Raw genomic sequence first — 26,442 nt, 5'->3', positions numbered from 1 at the left:
CAAACAAGCAGCACATTAATTGATGACATGTATTAATCAGCTAACCTTACAGCAAAACCTAGGTCCTATCATTGCAAAAGTTCTAATTATAAGATTTGAACATGTTTAATACCTTTCTTTAAAAACAAACAAAGCCATATGACCCTTGTAACCTAGTGTACAACATAGGTCTTGATAATCATGTGCTTTATATTTAATAAAGTAAATAAATAAACTTCCAGTCTTTAAAAGTGAACTTCTAAGTACATTTCTCTATTTTAATAGAGGCCAAGTGAAGCCGGTTTATCATATAGTTATTCAGTATGAAGCCGCTGCCTAGGGAAAAAGAAAGAAAAAGTCACCAATTTTCTGATTTATGAATACAGTACTAAAAAAAAAGTTACATCAAGGTCTAGAAAAAGGAGATAATGAAGCCCCCCACACATCAAGGGCAATGAATCAAGGCTAATGGACTGAAATTATGCTTTTTCCAGTGAAGTTTGACTTTGACCTTTAAGAAGGAGCCACAATAACAAACGGCTAAGATGTTACAACTCAGTAGCCTGCTGGCAATTTTTGGTCCCCTCAGCACAAAACTGCTTGTAAAACAAACACATTCAATACAGTGGGTGGCTTTTGAATTACAAAAGTTAGACCTTGACTACTAACACAAATATACAAGATAATAAGTATACCCTGAGGGGAAAATGTACTCTGGGACATAAAAGCTCCTAATGGCTTTGATATTTAAATCTTAGTCACAGAATAAAGAGAAACAACTGCTGTGGCTAAAACCAAGTTGCTCACAGCCTCAGTGTGTGTGGGGGGGGGATGGAGGAGAAACCACATACCCAAAATGAAAGAAATGAGAAGGCTGCTGACTGTTCAGAGAATGGGGGGGGGGGAGAGAACAAACAAACAAACAAACAAACAAACAAACAAACAAACGGAGGTATGCTATACAAAAGCTGGCTCTATGTGCTCAAAAATTATTGAAAACAAATGCTCTGTGATAGATAATGATGAGTCTGAACACAGAACTTCCCTTCTGGAACATCTTCTCCCACCTTTTATGAACAGCCAGCTCATATCACCCAGCAATATGCTATCAGTTTACATCAACAGTTTTACAAACATTGGCCAATTATTTTCTAACAATGCACCACGGAGATTGATGTGCATTTCATGTTAAATGCATGAAAAGGCTAGGAAAACAGTACTCTTGGGAGCGAGTATCTAATGACATTGTAAGCTCTGTATTACGGAAAGAATTCCTATTTATATCTCACTGATTTGTGAGAGCTTCACGACTCCATGCTCCCACTGCTGTTTCGTACATCACCAGGTGTCCAATGGAACCTGCTTCTCTTGGGGAATGGATACAATCAACAGCCAGGGTTAAGAATTTCATAAAGGGTTCCTTATTTCCCCCCACAAAATTCGAGCACTGATTCTACTACCATCTTGTTGGGTGCATTATGATTTAAATAGGCATCCTAAGGACTCCAAGATGGCAGTCAGAATGAGCAGCCTGAGCACACATAAGCAAACACCATACTCAGCCAATTAAGCTAAACCACTGCTTTAGGGGATATCTTTGCTGCCTTTTAAGTCCCCCCCCCCACATTTTGAGAACTGTTGGGAATTTAGCTCACGTGGGTCATGTAACTTGTGTGGGAGTGCAGACCTGGAAGAAGGCATGCCAGATTTGGGCTGCATTGTGTTGGAAGGTATGAAACAGAACAAGGTGGCCAAGCTGGTGAAAGGTGCTTGCTAAGATGCCTTGGCTGCTTGTGCCTCCAGCAACAATGATGGATGATAGAGCATCCCTAGACTATGTACCTGTTCATCTAGTGGGTCTGCAACCCAATTCAGAACCACCCACCTAATTTACAGATTTATTTATTTATTTATTTTTTAATATAATTTTTATTATAGATTTTACAGATACAACCAAAAAAGGAAAACTCCACCACAAGTACAGTCTTGAATAAAGTTACATACAGTAATCATTTTGCTTGTATGCGTCTTATTTTCCAATTTTGAACACAATATAATGTACTTGTTATACATATACAGATACTATACAACCATCTAGCAAACAAATAAGAAGTTAAATACACACCGTGAAAAAAGAAGGAAAAGAAGAAAGAAAGAAAAAAAAAAGGAAAAAAGAAAAAAAAAGTAAAAAATAGTGGAAAAAAAAGAAAGAGAAAAGAAAAAAGGAAAAAAAAAGGGGGGAAATTCCCCATCTTCCTGAGAAATCCCTTTGCTTAAACCGCTATAAATGTGAATGCTTACAACCCCGCACACTTCCTTGACTCCCTTCTACCATGCATTCTTAGGCATTACATTGCTCCCATCTCTTTTCCTTCAGGCTGTTTTCATTCCCTTCACTCCTCGAATGCAGGCATGATAACAATACTTTTATTGTATTTTAACCCGTATTTTTTATACACCTCCCATTTGCCAGTAAAGTTCTGCTTTTTATTTCCTCTCAGATTGTTTGTCAACAGAGCCATCTCTGCATATTCTTGTAGTTTGATTTGCCACTCAGTAACCGTTGGCGCTTCTTGCTCTTTCCATCTTTTTGCTATAACTGTTCTTGCCGCTGCAACTGCATACAAAAAGACTTCTTTCAACTTGTTTGGGATCACCTTGTCAACCATACTTAATAAAAAAATTTCTGGTCTTTTCACAAAAGAAATTGCCATCATCTTTTTCATTTCACTGTATACCTCCCCCCAAAAAACTTTGATTTTTACACATCGCCACCACATATGCATTAGGTCTCCATATTCAGATCCGCATCTCCAGCAGACATTTGCAAGACTTCTATTCATTTTGGCAAGTCTGGCTGGTGTAAGATACCACCTGTGTGCCATCTTCATCATATTTTCTCTTATATTATAGTTTGCGGTGAATCTTAAATTGACCTGCCACAGCTTTTCCCACTGCTCGAACAAAATTGGATACCCAAAGTCTTGGGCCCATTTAGTCATGGCAGCCGTTACCATCTCGTCCATTACTTCGTAGTCTAGCAAGATCTTATATATGCGGGAAATTAGCTTATTTTTCCTATTTAACACTTCCTTTTCAAATATAGAAGGTTCTTTCCCAAACCCGCAAATCTTGTCTTTTTTAAAAGTTTCGTTAATTTGAAAGTAATCCAGCCAGGTTGAGAGTTGGTCTTTAATCTCCTCATAGTTTTTAAGTGCTAATTTCCCTTGCCTTTCTGTTAACAGATTATTGTATGTGATCCACTCTTCCTTTTGATTATTTATTCTTTTTAATGCTGTGGCCTCGAGCGGGGAGATCCATTTTGGTGTTGCCCTTTCTAAATATCTTTGATATTTATCCCAAACTCTGAAGAGTGCGTTCCTTATAATATGACTGCAGAAGCCTCTGTGTACCTTTACTTTACCATAATTCAGATACGCGTGCCAGCCAAAACGTAGGTCGTGTCCCTCTAGGTCCAGGATTTCCCAATTTCTTAACAAGCACCAGTCCTTTAACCATACCAGACATGCCGCTTCGTAATAAATCTTGAGGTCTGGCAAGCCAAAACCGCCTTTATCAATCGTATTAATCAATATCTTATGTTTTATTCGCGGTCTTTTGCCCTTCCACAAGAATTTTGAGATTTCCTTTTGCCACTTCTCGATATTATTAGTTTTACCTATAATTGGGATTGTCTGAAACAAAAACATTAATTTTGGCAACGCGTTCATTTTAATTGCTGCAATACGGCCCAAAAAAGATAGATTCAACCTGTTCCATATCTCCATCTGTTTTTGAATTTCAGTCCAGCATTTAATATAGTTGTCGTTATATAAGTTTATGTTCTTTGCCGTTATCAATATTCCTAAGTATTTTATTTTGGGATAAATTTTGATCTGTGTTACCCTTTCCAATTCTTCCTTTTGAGCCTTCGATAGGTTTTTAACTAGTAGTTTGGTCTTATTTATGTTCAATCTAAAGCCAATTAAGCTAAACCACTCAGCCAATTAAGCTAAACCACTGCTTTAGGGGATATCTTTGCTGCCTTTTAAGTCCCCCCCCCCCCCACATTTTGAGAACTGTTGGGAATTTAGCTCACGTGGGTCATGTAACTTGTGTGGGAGTGCAGACCTGGAAGAAGGCATGCCAGATTTGGGCTGCATTGTGTTGGAAGGTATGAAACAGAACAAGGTGGCCAAGCTGGTGAAAGGTGCTTGCTAAGATGCCTTGGCTGCTTGTGCCTCCAGCAACAATGATGGATGATAGAGCATCCCTAGACTATGTACCTGTTCATCTAGTGGGTCTGCAACCCAATTCAGAACCACCCACCTAATTTACAGATTTAGGAACCACAAGGTCTTCATGGAAATGTTTAAATTGGCTAACAAGACTGAGACTCACATATCATTTTTGGCCTTGGTTACAGAGTCCACTGTAATTTGTTCTCCTTCAATATTTAATTTGAATTGCCTGCATGATTTCTATTTTAAGCTACTAAATTTAGTTTTGAGCCAAACTGTTTATTCATTGCCATTCAGAATCATTAAGTCATCAATGTTGCAAGCCAATCATCAGAAGTGGGAAAGTTTGTGAGTTCTAGCAAGGCTGGCACAGACAAGGAATTCATGATTCTGCAACAAAGGAGGCTGGCTAAGGAACCAGGCATCAATGCCACGAGGTGCTGCTAAACCTCTGGTTGCAGAGTGATAAAACAAAGCAGGAAAAGGGAAAGACAGCCTGGGATATGTTGACTGGTGATAACAGACAGGAGATGATTTAAGTGAAAAGCGATTTGACCACTATTGTATTTTACATCAAGAAGTCATAAATAGTATAAAGAACAGGGATAAGATCTTCCCTATATACAATGGATCTTCTGTAGAGTTGCTTTACAAAAATTACTGGACCTATTAAGAAACATAACAGGTGACAAAGAGAACTCAGGGTTTGAGAGAAGATGCTGCCTGTCAGTGATATAACACAGCTACGGGATCTCTGGACGCAGGGTTAGGAACATCAGGAAAATCCTGCTGGATCAGACCAAAAGTCAGTATCCTGTGGCCAATGAGATGCCAACAAGCAGTTCATAAGCACAACAGTATAAAGATCCTAGTTTGAAACTTTGGACAGTCACTACCCTGTCTCATGTACCAGTGGTCTGACTCTGTGTAAGGCAGTTTCCTAGATTCATTTCCACATTATTTTTCTGCATTGGGTTTATTCTTGAAGACCTCTGGACACACTACTGTGCCACAGTAATAGACTCCATGGTTGTGAAGCAGCTACTGAAAAGATACCTCTGAACAGAAGAGTTTCACTTAAGTTCCATGGGGCCCAAACATCTTGTTGTTTTGCAGAGCATTATGGCTTCTGCCATAGCTTGAATCACAATTAAAGGAATGGATCTAATGATGGGCTGCTGCTTACTATGGCATTCAGCAGCTCATGTTGTTTATCAGTCTGGAAAAATAGGCCTTCAGAAGACCTCTTACTTTTCTAAACTTTAATGTTAGATTTTCATTAGTTGCATTTCCCTTAACAAGAACCCAAGAACCTTTAATAAACCATAGTGTGTAAAAGCTGCCAGCTAGTGCATGCAGTTTGATCACTACCTCTTTGCCCCTCTCTTGGCATGAGCAGCTAAACAAAACAGCCTAGCATAACATTCCAATTCTGGGATTATGGCTTTTTTCTCTAATAAACAGAGATCTCTGGCAAGACTTAACCCAAGGTTTGTTGCTGGCTTACAAATATTGGCCTATGAGTGAGAAACAAACCACAATCCTGGGTTCGGTTGTTATGCTTAACTATTTATTTACCTACTTGTGCCAGAGGAGGAGGGAAGTGGAAGCAATTGGGCTGTGTGTATATTATGGGTTACTAAACCAAGGTTATTGGCTTATTGCTGCATGCAAATACTGTCACTAAGTTATTGTTGAAAGTAAAGACATTTCACCAGTTTCCTACATACAAAGTTGTGCAGAACCATATCAGAAACACCTTGAACCCAATGCAAGAACTTTAGAGCAAATGCAAAATTCAAATGATATATATATATGTGTGTGAGTGAGAAAGAGAGAGAGAGAGAGAGAGAGAGAGAGAGAGAGAGAGAGATCCACTGTCTCCCAGTGAAGTAAAATCTTAACTAAATGTAATGATGCATTAAAAAAATGAATTTTTATGGAGCTGGAAGAATGCAGGGGAGTGGGTAATTTTGAGAAATTCCAGGTTAAAAAAAGAGAAGTCCCTCATACTCGCTGGGATTTGCAGAGGTTTTTCAAAATATGAGAAAATAAAATAGAACATGTATATTGCCTGTGCATAGTGACTGTTAAATAAATTGTTTACTTTAAATCCAATGATTCAATTATTTATATGCATTTACTTCTGAAGCAAATGTGTTTTGAGATTTTAGCTTTGTACCGCCACAGCAAAACGAAAGAAATCTTAAAACTACTTTCATTTATTTATATTATCTATTCTAAACAGTCAATTACAACACCTCCCCTCAACTTTAATCAGTGAAAGAAAAATTAATACTTTAAATGATATGAATTTTAATGAAACCCAATCTTTTGAAAAATATTTATTTTCATTTAACTGAGCTGCCTTGCCATACTAAAAAAAACATTTTTGCAAAGGTTAAATAAAGTATTTTATGGCAACCGCTGCTGCTTAGTGCCTGTGTAACAAGAAACATGAGCTGTCCAAAGTTGTGCAAGTGGATTTTCTTTCCCAGTAAGGGAATGTGGTATCTGAGACCTTGTCCTAACTCATTTTTATCCCCAAGTGTGAGTCAAGAAAGTCAAGTATGAACTAATGCCTAGAGGAAAGTCCCTGACTCCAAAAGTATGGATTATTTCATATTTCACATTTATCTCACAATCTGCTCTCAGAGTTCTTAAAATTCACTAACTTGGCAAGATGAGAATTATCATGAGGAATGAAATAACTTCAAAACTATGAAGTAATCTAGCATTCCATTAATCTGACACTCGAGTGGCTTGTCCATGCTTGGGCACCGTTCTGACCTCTGGATAATGAGTTCCTCAAGAACGTCTCCAGCAATTAAGAAATTTGGAATGTGCCACAATAAAATATGCACAACAATCTGAAGTCCTAATTAAGTTGCATTAATTTTGTAGGCTTACACCCCCCCTTTGAAAAATTAGGACACAGTGTTAAAAATAAAACTTTGCTTATCTGAGATGATAAGGTATCAAGATGTCCAGAGTTCTTTCCAGAGAACACAGCATTGTTGAGTTCTTGTTTAAAATTCACAATACAAACTACACCCAGATCCGGGTGTGGGGATTTTGCAGCATTTAACGAATGGAATCAACATGCACGAAAAGAGCCCCATGCTCCTGGTATGTTAAATTACCCAAATGGTTCATTTCTAAGATCTCAACATTCTGGTGACATGGGAGAGGCGATCAAGTGTCAGCAGAGCAATAATAACACAGAAAATATTACAAGGCTTGGGGGCCATTCAACAGAGTTACTCATTTAGTTCAGTTCTTGCCAGAAAACGTCCCAATCATCTAACTTTTCAGAAAATCAAGAACTGCTCTCCAGCCAGTGGTAGTAGAAGCTACCATGTGACTTTTTACGTTGTTTCCCAATTGTCTCTTACAGCCACCTATAAACCAGTAGCCATCACTCTTATGGCAATATAAATTACATTAGTTATGGAACAAGTATTCTACTTTCAATTCCTACAAAAGCCCAGAACAAATTGTGACCCTGGCTATGTTTTTAGGTTCTATGATTGTGTGTGTGTGTGTGTGTGTGTGTGAGAGAGAGAGAGAGAGAGAGAGAGAGAGAGAGAGAGAGAGAGAGAAATCAGATAACTGTCTTCATGAATATTCACAAATGAATTATCATATGCTACAGTACTGTGGGCTGATATTCACATAATCATGTACCTAGAAGGCACTTCTGTGCAGGAAAGAGCAGGTCACAATACATATACATAACAAATATGTGCATTGTATCACAGATATAAACGCTGGGCTGCAGCCTGCCATCATGCTTATACTGAAATAACACAGGTGCAAAAATTACAAGCAGGGTACCTGCTATATCCTCCAAAGAAGTATATTTTGTGTAGGATTTTGTCATGTTTAATGCAGCCATTCATAACTGAATGTTCCTCATTCTGATTCAATTGCTTATAAATGCTTGCAAAATTTACAGCTGGGAGACAAATGGCAAATGAAGCAGCCTTCCACAGCATCTCACCGCTTTACCTTTATCAGAGGTAAAGCATAGTAAAAAGGTGGAGTAAGGAGCCCTCCCTTCTTAGATGCAATTTCCGTTTAAAACTAACTCTGATGTAGCAGTTTTCCTTAATGGAAGAATATGGTTTTGTATCTTCACAATGATTTTCATGTACATTTCTCATGAGTATTCCACTGCCAGAGAAAAGTTGAAAAATAAAAAAGCACCAGAGGCGTAGGAAGCCTCTCGGGTGCCCGAGGCAGTGTTGCCGCGCCGAGGCACCCCCTGGGGGCAGGGCGACCTGACGCGTGCGTCGTTACGTCACGATGCATGCGTCAGGACAGACTGCGCATGCACGGAAATCCGGGCATGTGCAGTCCATCCCGCCGGCGCTGCTGTTCCAGTGGCGACCCGCTGAGTGAGCGCAGGCTCCTGGGGCTTCCCTGTCCTGATCGTGCAGGGCAGCCCCATAGCGGCGCCGGCGGGCGGACCCCGCACAGGCCACGGGGCGGAGCAGCTTTGCTCCACGGCTTGCTTGGGGCCCGCTGGCAGGGTGGGGCTGGCCCAAGTGTCATCCCCCCCTCCCCTGGAACCCATAGTGCCGCTGGCGGGCGGATCCTGGACGGGCTGCGGGGCTTTGCTTTGCGGCTTGCTTGGGTCCGCTAGTGGGGCGGGGCTGGCCCAAGTGTCACCCCCCTCCCCTGGAACACGGGACGGACCGCCCCCACCCCCCCCATGAAAAGCACACACCAGTTGCCAAAGGAATAAATTGTAATTAACATGCAGCATTTTAAAGACATGTCAAATAACTTCAAGCACTTAAATAAGCTGATTTTGCAAGCTGATTTTTCTTAAGCATAAGTGAAAGCTGCAATCCTTCCTCATTAGGGGCTGCAGGTTATTCTGGGAAAACAGCAGCAGTAGCAGCAGCAGTAGCAGCAATACAATATGAGACTCAGGGACTGGTAACCATTAAAACATAAGATGAATCAGAGAAAAATCCTATCATGTTCAGCATTCTCTTCTCTCAGTGGCCAACCAGATAGCTATGAGAAACCCACAAGCAGAACATGAATATGATAGTGCTCTCTAGCAGTTGTTCCACAGCAACTGAAGCATACTGTCTCTGGTACTGGAGGTGGCATATAAAAGGTATAGCCTTATCCTCCATCAATTTGTGGCCTTCTAAAGCTATCCAAGCTGGTGGCCATCACATCAGTTTAGCTATATACTGTGTGAAGAACTTCCTTTTGTCTCTCCTGAATCTCTCAGCACCCAGTTGCATTGAATGCATTGAATGACCCCTGATACTATTAAAGTTAGGAAGAAAAACCTCTCTCTATCCACTTTCTCAACACCATGCATAATTTTACACATCTCTACCCTGTCCTTCTTGCCATTTTTCTAAACTAAAAAGCCAGAAGTATTATAAATTTTCCTCACATGGGAATTGCTCCAGCCCCTTGATCATTTTAGTGTCCTTTTTCTGCTCCTTTGGACATGCAGAGACCAGAACCACACACAGCATGTATTCCAAGTGTGGTCAACACCATAGATTTGCATGAAGGCATTATGACAACGGCAATTTCATTTTCAATGGGAGCTTTGTGTCCACACTGTTAGGATTAAAATACCAAAACCTGAATACTAAATTCTCTCTCTTAAACCCAACAAATTATTGCTGTACTTTGGGTTCAGAAGCTTGCTGCTCTCTCTCTCTCTCTCTCTCTCTCTCTCTCTCTCTCTCTCGTTTCATTTGGAAAGGGTGTGGGTGTTCAGTTCCAAACTTGAATGAAATCTAAACACTTCTGGGTTTCCTCATCCATTTTGTTTATCTCTTGTGTCTCTTGCAGCTAAAGCGTGTGACTCCAGCTGGAATCTGGAAAGCTAAAGATAGCTAAATGCTTGAATAAAAAACCAGAATCATTGATTAAAACACCACCCAATTTTAACAATCGCTGCACTTGTAATGCTTTTTTCTTTCATACCTGCGGGGACTTGTGAGAGCGCCAGCTGTACTGGTGACTGTGGAGGCTAGCCAGCAAAACATTTTCATCAGTATCCACCTGGCCAAACCGCAGTGTCTCCTGTGTGTCATTACAGATTACAAAATGGCTGAAGACCAACTCTTCTGCCTCAGGGCACTGGTTCTGAAAGGAAAAGAATATGAAAGCCAAACAAGGGTCAGATTAATTGCAATATGTTTGGCAGCTGCCTGCCCAGTGGCGAATGTTTCTACACACAAAAAAACCCCTCCCTTGTCACAAGCTTTTCCTACAGAACTTTATTTCTATATCATAAAATCACAAAGCAATTTATGGGTACCCCAAAATATATTTTTATGGGTACCCCCCAAATATATTTATATTCATTGAACTGTAAACCACAAGCAAAAAGACAATGAAATACTGTAACAACTTTTAAAAGATTATCTGAGCCAAATTAACATCAGAGACTACCGCAGAGTAGTGTACAGAACAGCCTGAGGAGATTCTACATAATAATACAAAACCTACTCATGTGCCATTATGCCTGGGGTTTCCAACGTACTGCCCATGGGCAACCTGGTGCCCTCAGACACCCCCACAGTGCTTGCTAAGACCCCCCCTGCCTGTTCCAACTTTCTTTATAATTAAGGGATAGTTTTCTGCTTTTGAGATGGTTGTTTGGCTGGGAGGGAGTTGCTTGTTTTTTTGGTGGGGGGGTGTTACCTGATTTCCCCCCCCCACATTTAGTTTTGGGGGCTGTAGTGTTTTGTGTTTGCAGGGGTGGAGTGTTTCTGAGCACTGCCTTTCTTTCTTTTGTGAAATGCATATTCTGTGGGACCCATTACAGTTTCTTAGATTTCCAAATGACCCTCTGTATCCACACATACTAGAGCTGTCTGGGTTTTGACAATAAAACCACTAGTTCAAAGACATCTGAACTGATATTTAGGATTTAGTGTAAGGTTTCTGAAAAATAAAATGTATTTTTAATACTTTTTGGAGCAAAAAGTAAAATAGCATCAAAGTCTGCACTTTCCTACAATTGATGTTTGATTGCATATACACACTCAAACATGCTCTCCTTTTTTTAAAGCAGAAATTACAAATATCAAAATACCAAGATCAGATTTTTTGTTTTTAAATTTACTTCAGTTCTCGAAATTGGTCTTAGCCCCACTGTTCACCTTTAGCTTCCAGAATGCTCTGTTGCATTGACTTAAGCAAATACAACTTACTCAAGTCCACTTTGTGCAAAGGGTCTGTGTAGTAAAGGAGTAATTTGATGCCATGTCAACTCACAAGTGTCCTGAAATGCTTCAGTATTCACTCTGAAATGTTTCAGTATTCTACAGCAAGGTTCCTGTATTAATATGTATATATAGCAGGACAGGTGTGGACATGAAACCTGGACCACAGCATGGCAAATCCACTTGGATTTTTTTTTTAATGCACACAGACAGCTTCTGGCATTTGAAGTATTACACTGCTCAGTGTACTTTCAAAGTTTGTTTTAGATTGTAGAAAATATCTCATGGTCCTCCCTCAGTATAGTGATCATCCTTCCTGAACATCCACGTGTATCCTCTTTGATGCTCTGAGTGATCAGACTTGATCTACGAGCAAACAGGGCATTTTTCACTGGTAATATTGTATGAATGATAGGCTTACTTGATGGTTGATATAAATTACCAATGTCTCAGGGGTTCATTAATCCCTGTAACTCACTGCATTATGGGAATGATTTGATGCTAGCAGAAGATGGCAATATTTCTACAAGTCCTTCAAGGAGATTTGTATCATTGACTTAAAATATTCCTATCCAGTCCTTCCATCAGCTTGAAGCTACCTTCCAATTCACAGCAGTCTCTTTTCCAACAATGTAATACTGTATACCATATTATGAAGAACTCTATTTTGGTTTCACACATTCTGTTTGAGTCAATATAATCTAAGCAATGTTTCCTTTTCCTTTTTGTTGCCTTTCCCCTCAACCATTTTGACTTTCCCTAACCATTCCTCCACCACCGCCCCACCCCTGATTGGTTTGGCAGCTTCAAGATGGCCTTCAGTCTGTCAGAGAGCTGGATTTCCCATTGTCCTTTTCTTCCATAGTAGCATCTTCTCCTGGCACCAGTACCAACACAGGCTCTTCCCTTGCTGATTACAGCTGCTTCAAGATTCTGTCAGCAAAATGCCAGAGAATGCGTAGAAGCATATAAAAACAAGGAAGATAGCCAGGTCTCTCTAGCCAGCCAACTCCTTTTTGGCCACTAGTTTTTCACAGAGCTCAGTCTGGTAGCTGCTGTTGTCAACACCTCATTTTGACCAAAAGAAAAAAGAAAAAGAAATTTTGAGTTCTTGGGTGTACAAAATTTCCACACATTAAATGAACACCCCCATCATCACACACAAGCAGAACTTGGCTTCTATGGTGACCAGATATTCAAATGTGTATACAGTACTTCATTTTCCGTTATGAGTAACTATGTTCTTACTGCATTCCTGCATTTCAAAAACATCTCCCCTCGGCTTTAGTGCTTTCTTTTCTAGAGGTGGAATAAAATATTGGAGGAATGGCAGGAGTCATGTTAAGACATATTTCTTGCACCCTTCCCACATAAGTCTATGGTGACAAGGTATCCTATTTTACAGAGAACAGTACTCTATGTGAAGGGCTGTGCATTTAAAAGTGCTGTTTAAAATTCAAGAACCGTAAGAGAGAAGTTGTCCATCAACAGATAGCAGAGCCTAGAAAAGGGAATGAGAAAGCACACGGGTCACCTGGTTACAGTCTTTCCTGCTATAGTGAGATGCATTGTGTATATATTTAAATTATAGTATTTCTAAATATGCATCAATGCATATGCAAATTTTTATTCAAATCCATATTCTCATTTTAGATGATACACTTCCTCTTTTTTGGCCATGTGTAAGTGCTCACTCTATATAGGCTGCTTATATACCCACCTTTTACTTTCCCCAAAATGTATCTGTAGATGGACGTCCATCCACACATGTACTGATTAACACATGCTGACATCATGCTGAAAGAGGTGGAATCAGTTAAGTTTGGCAAAAAATGGGTGAATGCAGGGAAGGGTACCAGAGGTAGCTGGGATAGAACTAGATTTAAGGGGATTTTCCTTTGGGAGTTCTAAAGCTATGGGCTCCATGCTACAATGTATAAATCTCGGTGTTTAATTTGGCCCTGTTCTCATCAACATATTCTATACAGAAAAGGTCAGTAGAACAGCCAAAGACTCGCATTTTGTAAGCAGGGAAGACTACTACAGAGCATCTGGATGTACAGTGTATCTGAGGAAAGTAAGGCTGACATTCCTGGTGCCACTTCAGAGCACACAGTTTGTTTTGGCACTCTACAATGGTGGATCTATTACTTTATATTGTCAAGCTGCCATACCCACATGCTCAGAAATCTACCCACAAACATGGATTTCCTTGTTACAGATTTATGAAATGTTCTTCTTTAAAGGAAGGATTTGAAATCTAAAGAACTGAGTATGTTGCTATCAAGTACAGATAGGAATATATAAAGCATTTTCCCCTCAAGGAAGTATCTACTGGATTTTCTTGTTAAATCTGTACCCAGAAAGACTGAAAAGCTTAGCATTGCAACATGTTTAAAATTCATCTTGGTGGAATAAGTTAATTTGAAGTTTTTGTATTTGAAATTATTGTCAGTTTACTGAAGTGAATATTTTTGCATGGTTATGGGCTTAAGCCTATGAGCAGAAAACCCACGTAGAGAACAGATGAGTAATATCAAACTCCTTATATTATTTGAAAGCATTTTTCTTTTCCTTAGGCATGAAATTGTCAGTGACATCTTACCATACTCAGATGTAAAACCTCATGGGGTTAGAGGTAACAGGTTTGGCTTGCACTCTACCAATCAGGACAATCATATGCATGCATTCTTCAAACTAAGTTCCACAGAGTTGAATGGGATTTACCCCCAAATAGATTTGTGTAGGCTTGCAGCTTTTGTTAATGAATTTGCTTGTTATTGGAAATCTATGCACTCAGTTATTAACTTCAGTGGAATCCAAGATAAACAACCATACTTTTAAAACCTGTGTAGTTGATAGAAATGTTTATGCATTCTATTTGTATTAATATGCATGTAATACATAAATGTACACATTTATATGTAATACTATGCCTCAGTGCATTGGTTGCCTGTCTGCAAAGCCCTTACTGCTAGATGGTGCCAAAGGGTATATGGAGCCTGGCCACTTATGAGGGTGTCAGCACATAAAGCATAATACACTTCTGGCCCAGGACCACCACCTGGAGAAAAGAGTGGTTCCAGATATACAGCAGTTGGCCATCCCTAATCTAAAAGAATGGAAACAGGATGGTCTCCAAGAAGCTAAGCATCTGTTTGGGAGGGGGCTGCAACAGATTGGATCATCACTGTGCAAATCAAAGTTCTAGTCTACACTGTAATGTCAGTATATTTATTTTCTAGTTACTAGCATAGATACAGCAGCCCAGAATAAGCTCCATGGATTTAAAAACTGCATTTGAAGCGATTAAATATCACTTTATGCACTATAAAGCCATATACTTTTTTTGTCCAATTGAGACTTAGGATATAAAATAATGTTCAAATAGTTTTGAATATTAATTTTTTGTCCAATTGAGACTTAGGATTTAAAGTAATATTCAAATAGGATCAGCTAAAATAGAGCTACTTCTTCCATACAAGAAGTCTTGTATTTTACTGGTTATATTGACTGAAGGATTGAAGGGTCATTCCATATCAAGTGATCCATTTTTTTTTACCTCATGTCATCCAATTTTCTTAATATTTTGTACACTTGTGGAATGATCAGAACTAAGTTTAAATTTTAAATTATTTTATCTCATCCCATTTTAGAGTTATGAGGGTTTGAAATTTCAAAAAATTGATACTTTTGGCCTTGCCGGATTACACAAAAACCATAAAAGCTCAGCCCAGAATTAGGATATTTCAAAACTAAAAATACCAATCTCTTCAGAACTTCATGGGCCTTAATATGATATGTCACATGATATGTCCAAAATTGTATTGGTTATTTAATATTTCTAAGAGCTACCTGCAAAAATTCATCTTGGAATCTCAATGGGATCACATTAAACAAAAATATTTTGTACATACATGTTTGCCTTACTGGGTTATATTTAGGATTAATGGGTCCTCTTGGAGTAAAATATAATAGAATAAACAAGACTTCAAACTATAACATCAGTTATTTCAAGCATTTGATTAGATAGTTATTCAATTAAAAGGTATCTGAAAAGCTAGCCAGGCTTTTCTTTTAAAAATGTGTTCCAAAACTGAGTGATACCTTGCTGTTGAATGATAGAATTAATGCTTTGAAATAATTGTTGTTAGTACTTCATTTCATGAAAATTACAACAAAATACATATCAAACAAAATAATGACACCGCTGGAACTCTTTAACTGGTGCCACAATAACATCCTTTCTATCTAGTTATTATTTTCAACAAATGAGGAGTATAGAAAAGAAGAAATGTTCCTAAAATGACACTTTGAAAGAGTGAAAGCGATCAAGGGAACACAGTCTCAGAAGACCTTTGGTGTTCACAGCCCATGAGACATTGACTGAAATTCCTAGGCATGGTGATGGTCACTAGAAATCCCAGCATCCCATTATGTTAACACATCAACTTAGGCTGACTGAGTCTGATGTATTTAATTAGGCATAACTGGATTGCAATTTTAAAAAACAAAAGGGAAAAGATAGGTATGGGAACATGTTTAGTATGGCTACAGTAAGGCATGTGTACACTGAATCTCAGTCAGGAGTACGTACAAAGAGGCTAAACTTAACCAAACTGGGCCAAGTGAATGGATGCACAAGAAGAAAACAGGAGTCTGAAATAAACATCTATAGAATAAGATGTTGGGGTGGGGCTTTTAAAAAGCAAAAGATTCAACAGCACTTCAACACCCCAAGCTGTCTATGGGCAGATCACTTTAAAGAGAAAAAGCACCAATGCCCTCTAGACTGGATTCCTAGACCTCTATTTTCCCTTTGGGAGATCTGGGGAGTATCATGAAAAAAGAAAAGGAGAAAAACAAGCCTAATATACTCCTGAACCACACACTTTCACCAACATATAGCTCTCTGCTCATTTATCTGTTTCCAGTTAAAGAAATTATCCTGGTAATGTGGTGCAGTCCAATGCAATGCAATGAGAAACCCATATTCATAGCCACCTTCAGTCACAAAGTTCATTGGGTGAATCCACCCAATCACTGTCTTCCAGTCTAACTATATTACAGGGTTATTGTAAATAAATAATTCTATGTAAACCACTTGTAAGTTCCTTGGAATGAGTATTAGAGCTATCCATGTATGTAGTTTTGGAGGACTTAGACCCATCACAGCCTCCTTAAATCTATAACCCTTTTATTTGTACTGTAATAAATTCTGTGGCACTTTAGAAATTATTTTAACAAGAATGTGTCTGGTGGGATGGTTTACATTTCCCTTGTGGGAATACACTTCGTGGGTTCCTTTGAACCCACGGTTATTTGTTTAATTTAATGATTATTTAAGCACTACTTTATGTATACTTCCTCGCAAAAGTGAAAGTAAAAGCAGGGCTCAGGAGGCATTTTGCCACTGAGATCCCTCCGCCTAAAATTGTAGTTCCAGAGGTTTTCAAAGTTGTCAATGGTCGTTTATTCTGCTTCCCGCCTTTTTGGGGGGCAGCAACAGCGTTCCTATTGGTAAATATATTGGTTATGATGTCACACTTGGTTATCAATAAAAGGCTGAGGCTCCCCGCTTAGGCATCTTAGTATTGCTTAGATTCTCAGTTCATGTCAGTTCGGTTAGGTTATTTTGGAGTTTAGTTTAGTTTAAGGGTTTTTGGGGCTGAGGGTTGGCTGGGTTGGATGGGTTGGAAGCGCGTGCAGGTGGTAGTTAGGGTCTAGCTCGCGGAAGATTTGGCGGTAAAGGTTAGATAGCCTTTAGACCTAGCATAGGTTTAGATTGCGGAAGATTTGGCGGTATAGATTTAGCTAGCCTTAGCATTGCGGAAGATTTGGCGGTGCAGGGTTCGTTAGCTTAGGAGAAGCTTAGAATAGTGGTAGGTCAAAGTCAGTGCAAGAGCCTATGCGGGTCAGCCAAAGCCATAAAAGAAACATCGGTGTCTGTCTTTATTGGGGAAAAGGTTCTGATTTAATTTAAAAAACGTTAGGGGTTTCACTTAGTGCTTTAACTTGGCCCTTAGTTTAGTCGCCTTTGCTTTGGTAACAGTACAGGAGGTCGCAAGTGGTTTCAAGTTTAGTTTCGAGGCATCCTTTCATTTCCGACTTACTCACGCACCTTCAGATTTTGAGGCTTGGCCGGCGCCCCTGCCAATACGCACGTGGAACGCTGGCCGCAGATCCCCAGCAACTGGTATCCCGTGTGTAGGTGGCCTAGGCTTACACACGGGAAGCTTCAGCACCGAATCCCCGCATTCCCTAATGAAATATCTGGGGCCTTCTTACTTAACTAACCCATTCACCACAGAATTCATTATCCCTATATATGTAGCCCTTTGCAATAATGAAATACTATGGAATATGTGGAGCTTCTCCACTATATTTCATTTCAAAGAACTATTTTTAAAAGCAATAAAGAATTATGCAATTGAAGCAAATAATATGTTTTCATATATTTTCATTTTACTTATACAATCTTGCTGAATTAAAAACTACTTATATTCTCTATAAATTGGTTATTTTTAAATGAAATCTTACTACAGTTCAAACACAAATCTGATGAGGGGATAGAGCTTATTGGGCCAATCTTTTGTTGGCAAAAAGGTGCACATTTTAAAGACTTCTAGAACTGCTTTCAACAATAAACGACTCATAGAATTCAAATGCACCTTATTAACAATCAGTTGATCAATCAGCTGACTGAAGTTAAATATGTTTCTGTTCCCTTAATTTCAATGGGAGAGTTAAGCAGGTGCTTAAAATTAAGCTAAATCGTTTTGGCTAAATTGTGCCTCTGGTGTTTTAGAAGGCATTTTCCACTGTAAGACATTAGACTCTTAAGACTGTTACCTACAAAAGAGAATCAGTGTGAGGGGGGGGGGGGAGATATTCATCATCTTGGGATTTGAACATGTGACCTAGAATTACAAGCAAAGAGGCTGATGATGTCTTTAAAGCCTAATTCTACTTCTAAAACTACCATCATTATTTAGGGGAAAAAATTAGTCTGCATATTGGTAGAAACAAATACTGACAGAGGCTTCTGTTAATCTTGAACTCTTGACCTAAAGGTGCAAGGCCAAATTGCTTTATGCTTCATATGTCAGCTCCCATCTACAATGTGTACAAAATTACTTGTCTCTAATAATTCAGCTAGAAAATGTGAAAAACTCAACTAACGGTGGTGCTCTTGACTTTGTCCAGCAGAATAATGTGTTAATTATGAGCACTGCACACCAAACAACACTTAGTGGGAAGCTGATTTTCGGTATGTGGAAGAGGAGAAGCCACATAAGGAACATGTTATTAACAATTAACGTTAATAAGCAGCTCTGGGTCCACTTCTGCGTCTGATGTCCCCTAATTTAAAAGTAGGCTGAGTTTTTAATCAAGTGCACCCTGGGCTAGAGACCCACCTACCACATCAGAAGATGGTGGCAAGAACCCTTGACATGAGAGGAAACGAGAAAATTACAACAACAATTACAGAAGCATATCCTTCTGTGGGTCATTTGAACATTGCCACCCCCGTGTATAAATCAGACCCAACTATTCATAGAATGTACCTGTCAGGAGTATGCTGCTATGCAACATATGGCTCTACTTAATCAAATATACAATTCTGTTATTTTCAACTCAAGAATATTCCTGTAAGGCACCCTGTAGTCCAAGTCAGTCATTCACACTCTGATGTGGTCTCAGACATTTAAATATTTATACACTACATTTTATTTATATGTATACGATGTCTGATACTCCTTAACAGCACAAAGCAACTGACCTTTCTGAAGGCCATTTTGCAGTAGTTGCTGCCCTGCCAGCCCATGCGTAACAGGCCTCATCCAAAACTCTGTTTGCTTGTTTTCTGTTAAGCACATTGCTCAAAATATGACAAAAAGCAGAAATTGGAGCTACAAAGACTCTTTTTTCACAGTGATATTTGAACCAGCTGTAAAGATTTAAATCACACTAGCTCTTGTTTTATGAATGTCCTTTTACAATAAGAAAACCATGGAATGGCTTAAAAAAAAGAAACTCTTGATAGAAAACAGATGTTTTTATCTTTTCTAGCTTTGCTATTGTAGTTCTGCGATGGGTAATTAATGCACAGTACTTCGTTTTGGTATTTAGATTGGTAAAGAAAATTATTTTCTTGCAGGCCTGGATAACTTAGGACAACTCAAGGCATTTTGAACAATTGCAGGGAAAAATAATCTACATATATATTTGGATTGCCTTGCACCATTATTTTTGTATGAACAGAATAGGATGCAAGATGTAGTGAATGCTTTCAATGATGTAACAAGGGGGAAATAGCTAGAGATACCTGACAGAGGGCTTTATCCGACTAAGTTTTACTCCAAGTAGCCCTACTGAAATTTATGAAACTAAATAAGTAATGTACAATAAGTTCAATAAATTTACTCTTTGTAGGCTTAACACTGAAAACAACTCCTGACAGAGGGCTTTATCTGACTAAGTTTTACTCCAAGTAGCCCTACTGAAATTTATGAAACTAAATAAGTCATGTACAATAAGTTCAATAAATTTACTCTTTGTAGGCTTAACACTGAAAACAACTCAGAAGATCTGTGACCACATCTCCATCTCACATGGAGTTTGGTCCTCATAGTTGCTTATCCCGACATCATTGACTTTCTAAAACATATACTATGAAATGCTACATATTACAATTCGCCAGGTCAGATCCTGATCTCACTGGCATAGACTTAAACCCACCCAAAATGGCCCAAGGAGCTTTAATTTCCTTTGAAAACATGTTTTATGTGATAATAAAAAGACTTTTACTTTAAAGTGTGGGGAAATCTGACAATAAAGTGACAGGCTAGATTTCCCAAAGCTTTTGCCAAACCTTCAGAAGTTCACACCTACCCTGCGCAGTTAGCTCTCTGCTAACTGAAGAGACAGAAACCCACTATCACAACCCCTGCCCATTCTGACATGGCTCAACTCAGATGTAAGACTTTGATCCTCCAAACCAGTGCTCCCCGCCCCCTGCAGTACCGGCACCTTTTTTTCTAGAAGAAAAGTACTGGTTAAAAGTATGGCACTTGCTGTAACAACCATGGTGAGTAATAGCACCTTTTTTTCTAGAAGAAAAGCACTGCTCCAAACCACTGAATTGCATCCAGGGAGTTGCGAGTGGATTTCTGCCAATGCAATGGGGCTTCTGCCCCAAACCAATGAAACCTCCTCCACCACAGAAAATGGTATTTTGGAGGGTCAGTGCGCCCTCTGAAATGGCATAAGATGGGCATGAGGGGCTGCAGTGGAAGCAGGGAATTGGCAGAATTTAGGGGACCACTTTGTGAGAGTGGAAGTGCCATTTAGTCATGCATGGCGGCTTTGAATTATCCCAATGGTTTGGAAAATCAGGAACTAGCTGTGGGCCCACGAGGTCCCTTTGCTTTTCTTCCCATATACCGAGGATCAGTTAGTTGCTTCCTGTTTGCAGTAAACCATACTTGGGCGTTACAACAAACCAGCAAATTATGGCTTGTCAGAATGCAAACCACCATTAAACCACCTGCCAACCTAGCAGTTCGAAAGCACATCAAAGTGCAAGTACATAAATACAGGTGAAACTCGAAAAATTAGAATATCGTGGAAAGGTTCATTTCTTTCAGTAATTCAACTTAAAAGGTGAAACTAATATATGAGATAGACTCATGACATGCAAAGCAAGCTTTGTGAAGCCTTTATTTGTTATAATTGTGATGATTATGGTGTACAGCTGATGAGAACCCCAAATTAACAATTTCAACTTTGGAGTTTTCATCAGCTGCACGCCATAATCATCACAATTATAACAAGCAAAGGCTTGACATATCTCGCTTTGCATGTCATGAGTCTATCTCATATATTAAACTCCAGTAGCTAATGAAAACAATTGCTTACATAAACTGACTTTTCCACGATATTCTAATTTTTTGAGTACCTGTAGGTACTGCCCTGGCGGGAAGGTAAATGGCGTTTCTGTGTGCTGCTCTGGTTCACCAGAAGCAGCTTAGTCATGCTGGCCACATGACCTGGAAGCTGTCTGCGGACAAACACTGGCTCCCTCGGCCAGTAAAGTGAGATGAGCGCCGCAACCCCAGAGTCGTCCGTGACTGGACTTAACAGTCAGGGGTCCCTTTACCCTTACCTTTATGGTTTCTGCTAAAAAGGAAGTAACAACTGAATCTGACTGTGCGAAGGAGGAAGGTGCACATGAGTCTGATGCTTGCAAATGCATTTTATTCATTTCTATTAGTGTTTATATTCTGCCAACTCATGTAAAATATACTGAAGCTTGGTTTGGCATTATATGTGAACTGGTTCTATATACATCATAATGTTGTATGTTATCACTTTGCCTATTAATTTCATTTACTTTCAATCAAGTTTCTGGTTCTGCAAAAAGGGCAGGTAACAGTGTGCCCTATCTTCCCTCTCCCTTCACCCTACTAGCCTATTTGTAACTTCCCCATTTTTAGAAATCCTGTATAAGGGTATCCAGATTAACATTTTCATTTAACATTCAGCTGTTGGCCTTACCTGTTGCCAAGCTTGGATGGTTTTATGCAGGGAGTGAATAGCATGTTGCCCAAAGCTTATAAATATGGGATCCACCATCACATTTCCATCCAGTATCTTTTCCGCTAAATTGCCAGAAATAGCAATCTGTCCAAGGACACCAAAGGGCTTCACAACATCCTGCATTGTTACATTTCGGTATTCCAACAGTTTGCAGTCAATCCTAGTAGAAAACTGGATCTCCTTGAAGATGGATCCATCACTCCATTGCCTTAGATAGATGTGTGGTTCTTTGAAAGAAATGATCAAGTATTCTAGTTCAGATGGCACATTTTTATCAGAGATAAATGGATGAAGGAACTTTGGTGGCACTGTAAGATAAAGGGGGGAAATCAATAGTACAATGTTACAAATGCAGACTGGGAATGAGTGTGGTCGGTAGATCAATATATGCAGAGCACTTTACAAGAAAAAAAATCTATGTATTTGTTCAGCTCAGTTAAGTAGTCACTGTTATATGGAAATCCCGTCTTATTTGAAACCAGAATAAGCACACAGGAAATGAAAATGAAACCTGAAATTTAAATACTGACAAATAATAAATAATTAAATAATTGTTATTCAAAACTCAGTGCTGTCAGGAACTGTATATTATTTACTTTCTTCTAAATCAAAACGGTTAAGTATGTACATGTACATTTACCTATCTGACTGGATTGGGTCTGAGCTGAGCCATATTTATTTTTTCAAAAGCTTGTGGTTTCTGCTCTGTATGTGCATATTTAAGCATAGGCTTGAAACATGGTCTAAAGGCACTTGATAGAATTCTTGTGGGAGCTAACCAAATCTGAGTCTGGCCAGTGCTTGAATGGAAAACAGCCTGGGAATCCCACATACAACACCTTTGAGTTCCACAATGGAAAAAGGTGGGATATGAATGTAATACAATTAAGTCTTTTTTGTGTTGGGCAAACTAAGTAGAAAAACTAGTTATCCCTGACTACCACTGCAATTACGATGACAACAATAACAGAATCAGCAGAAATAATTCCCCTACACAACAAATAGAGCTAATCAAGAATTAGCCCCAAAGTAGTAGAAATATGTACTACAGATCAGAGCCAACAAAAGATGTTGGAAAGTAAAAACTGGAGACCAAATTAGGATTGAGAGATGAATGCACATAAACTCATATGATTATGTTTAGATATAGTGCTGATGTGCACTTTGGAGAAAAAAATGCAATTATTAACAGGAATGGCCTCAACATCTGGTAAACACATACGGGAAACAGAAAAGCAAAACTGATTAAAATACCTACAAATAGCAAAGTAGAAAGGAAACAGAACTATCCTAGGTATAAATGAAATCATACCGTATTTTAAAAATGTAGATGCTATTTTAAGTAAATGGATGTCATCATTCCAGAATAATAGGATTTTAACTTGCAGAAAGTCAACATCCTAGAAATTATTTGCCCTATAGCAAGTCTGAAGTAACCACAGCTTTGGGTATTTAATTGTCCTAATATGAATAAACAAGCAGAGAATACAATGATAATAGCTGCCTAAGGAAAGTTCTTTCTGAAAAAGGAAAATTTATATACTGATAGGAACTGTATTTGGTTCAAGCAGCTTTTGCCTTTTTATTATTTATCATTTGAAAAGTCAAAAATATGGAAGTGTGTGCATAGCTTCAGGGGAAGAAGGAATACACTACTATATTCAAGACTGTACATACTAACGTTAGCAAAACTTGTTTTTCTAATATTTAGTTGTTAAGTTGTGTTTTTCTTTTTTTTTAAAGGCTCAACAACTTCAGTAAGAAACCCTATTTTTGAAGTGTGCATAGTTAATTTGCTCATCTTTCCTGGAAAGCATTATTTGATATCAGACAATCTAACAAAATTTCTTGGAATAAATTTGACATTAACACAGCAGCACATAGTTACTGAACAAAAACAGATGGGACTCCCCTTCCCCTTCTTTTTAGAGTAACACATGAGCTTCCAATGCTTGGAGTTTGCTTCATAATTTCTTTGATAAAGGAGGATGTAAAAACTTTCAGCATCAGGGCAAGTACGCTGGCAAGGGGCTGAATTTGTTCTATCAGATGGCCCAAAATAAAGTGAAGGGCTTAGAAAAGGCAGCAGCGCTTTCTGCAGATACAGTACTGGACCCCAAAACACTCTTTCCTTTGCATTCTTGCTTCCGATAAATGGTTGCAAGTTATCTGAGCATATGGTTCCAGGAACCAAGAAACTGCAAATATAAAGCAGGTGGGGTGATGATGAGGAAATGTAAAAACAACAGTTGCAGTTTTTTTCTTGTGAGTGTACTATATGTACCTGTGCCCAACTGATCCAGATGGTGGCAAAGGTGAAGTTCCAAATGAGCAAACTGAACTGAAACGCCAATGGCAGGCACAAACCAAGGGGTAAAACAGGAGTCCACCCTGGTACAGGCTGCTAGTGCAGTAGGAGTTACAAGCTGATCACACGCACTTTGTGAGCCCGATTCGCTTTCAGAGCTGTGGCAAAAACAAAACAAAACATGAAGAGTATTATTTCAATATATCCTGGTGCATATCATGGGATTTGACCATTTGCAATGCTGTGTTTGGGGCACAAACACTGAGCAGACCATGATTATTTTGGATAACCGCAGCAACACAACCGGTGCACGCATCATTTCTAGGGAAGAGTTTGCAAATTTTTCTAAAATGCTAGCATATCTGAACAAGGAAAGTACTCTTGAGGAGAAAAGGGTGAGGGAAACAACCTTTCAGCAATTATTAAACACTTTTTCATAAATGTCTGAACATTTATTTCAACACCACAATACAGGAGTTTTAAAAACGTAACCAGAGCCTATCACTTAAGTACAAACGCACTGCACACTTCTCAAGCCATACTGCTCTCCTTCCTATTTGCACTTAAATTGTCCTCTAAAAATGACTTCCTCAAATGTGGAAAGACCTAGACTTTAAGATAGAAATCTAAAGCTGTAATTTTACCATTAACATACTATCCCATTACATTGCCTCTCAGTAACTATTTGCAGTGCCATGAAATGCTTCCAAAAATTATTCCGCAATCATTTTCAAACATCCACAAATCCCCTCAATGGGGCTTATTTCTAAGTAGTCAGGTATAGGATTCCACTGTAAATGTTATATAGCAGGGGTAGCTAACCTGTGGCTCTCCATATGTTTTTGGACTACAAATCCTATCAATGCTCACGATTAGCAATGCTGGCTGAGGCTGGTGGGAGTTGGAGTTCAACCACACCATCTGTTATATAGGTTAACATTATGGTGTGACATACACACATAATCATCCCTGTTCTTTTTGTTTGGAGATTTAAATTTGTGACTTAATAAAAGCAAGGATAAGGTAAAGGTAAAGGGCCCCTGGACAGTTAAGTCCAGTCAAAGATGACTATGGGGTGCGGCGCTAAACTTGCTTCAGGCCAAGGGAGCCAGCGTTTGTCCACAAAGAGCTTTCCGTGTCATGTGGCCAGCATGTGTGCTTCTGGCACAATGGGACACCGTGGCGAGTGCCAGAGTGCACAAAAATGCTGTTTACCTTCACGCCACAGTGGTACCTATTTATCTACTTGCACTGGTGTACTTTCAGATTGCTAGGTTGGCAGAAGCTGGGAAAGAGCAACGGAAGCTCACCCCATCACACAGATTCGAACCACTGACCTTCTAATCAGCAAGCCCAAGAGGCTCAGTGTTTTAGACCACAGCAGCTTAGGACTACCAAGGATGTGCACAACTGGAACACCATTACAGTATCTAATAAAGAAGAGCAATGCCACACAAGGGCATTTATGCATAAGGACAGACAGAGGTAGGGTTACTGATACAATATGTGGCATCTCAGAAACCTTTTGGCTTTTAGGGGCAAAACGAAAAGAAGTCTGGTAAAACCTGGGTTACATTGACACCATAAACTAAAAGCACTCATACTACCCATAAATTTGGGTTTTGTGGGTTCTTTGGCGGATGCCATGACTATGAAAGTAGCATACAAATGCTTTAAATGGTGTAAATGCTACCTTAACCAACCCTTTCCTTTCAACTGCAGAGAGTAGGAGAGGATGAACTTTCACAGTGCAAAGCCCAGTAGCTCAGCTCCACTTGGAGCCAGTTTACTTTTGACAGTAGAAAGAAAACCCAGAGGAATAGCATTAGCGGTTGACTACCAGCAGTAGTGTCGTCTAAACAGTACTAAAAGGTAAAGGGACCCCTGATAGTTAGGTCCAGTCGTGGATGACTCTGGGGTTGCGGCGCTCATCTCGCTTTATTGGCCGAGGGAGCCGGCGTACAGCTTCCAGGTCATGTGGCCAACATGACTAAGCTGCTTCTGGAGAAACAGAGCAGCACATGGAAATGCCGTTTTAGCTTCCCGCTGGAGCGGTACCTATTTATCTACTTGCACTTTGAAGTGCTTTTGAACT

The 26,442-nt window shown here is 39.3% G+C and overlaps 1 protein-coding gene across 5 annotated transcripts in view; it reads right to left on the bottom strand.

Annotated features, from left to right (window-relative positions):
• The window catches only part of VPS13B (vacuolar protein sorting 13 homolog B), a 360,398-nt gene that overhangs the window by 38,940 nt on the left and 295,016 nt on the right, over window positions 1-26,442 (bottom strand). For all 5 annotated transcript variants that reach the window (XR_004427068.1, XM_033155647.1, XM_033155648.1 and 2 more), the window contains exons 41-43: window positions 24,324-24,505; window positions 21,998-22,347; window positions 10,191-10,352 (exon numbers count right to left, since the gene is read on the bottom strand). Coding sequence is in view for 4 of the 5 variants with exons in the window: in XM_033155647.1 (XP_033011538.1) it covers window positions 10,191-10,352; window positions 21,998-22,347; window positions 24,324-24,505 (694 nt within the window). In the remaining variant the exon portion in view is untranslated. The remainder of the gene's footprint in view (window positions 1-10,190; window positions 10,353-21,997; window positions 22,348-24,323; window positions 24,506-26,442) is intronic.

This window comes from Lacerta agilis, chromosome 7 (genome assembly GCF_009819535.1).
Source record: "Lacerta agilis isolate rLacAgi1 chromosome 7, rLacAgi1.pri, whole genome shotgun sequence".
In the NCBI taxonomy this organism is placed as follows: domain Eukaryota; kingdom Metazoa; phylum Chordata; class Lepidosauria; order Squamata; family Lacertidae; genus Lacerta; species Lacerta agilis.
The sequence above is the reverse complement of the archived record's forward strand: the minus strand, read 5'-3'. Positions and strand labels throughout refer to the sequence as shown.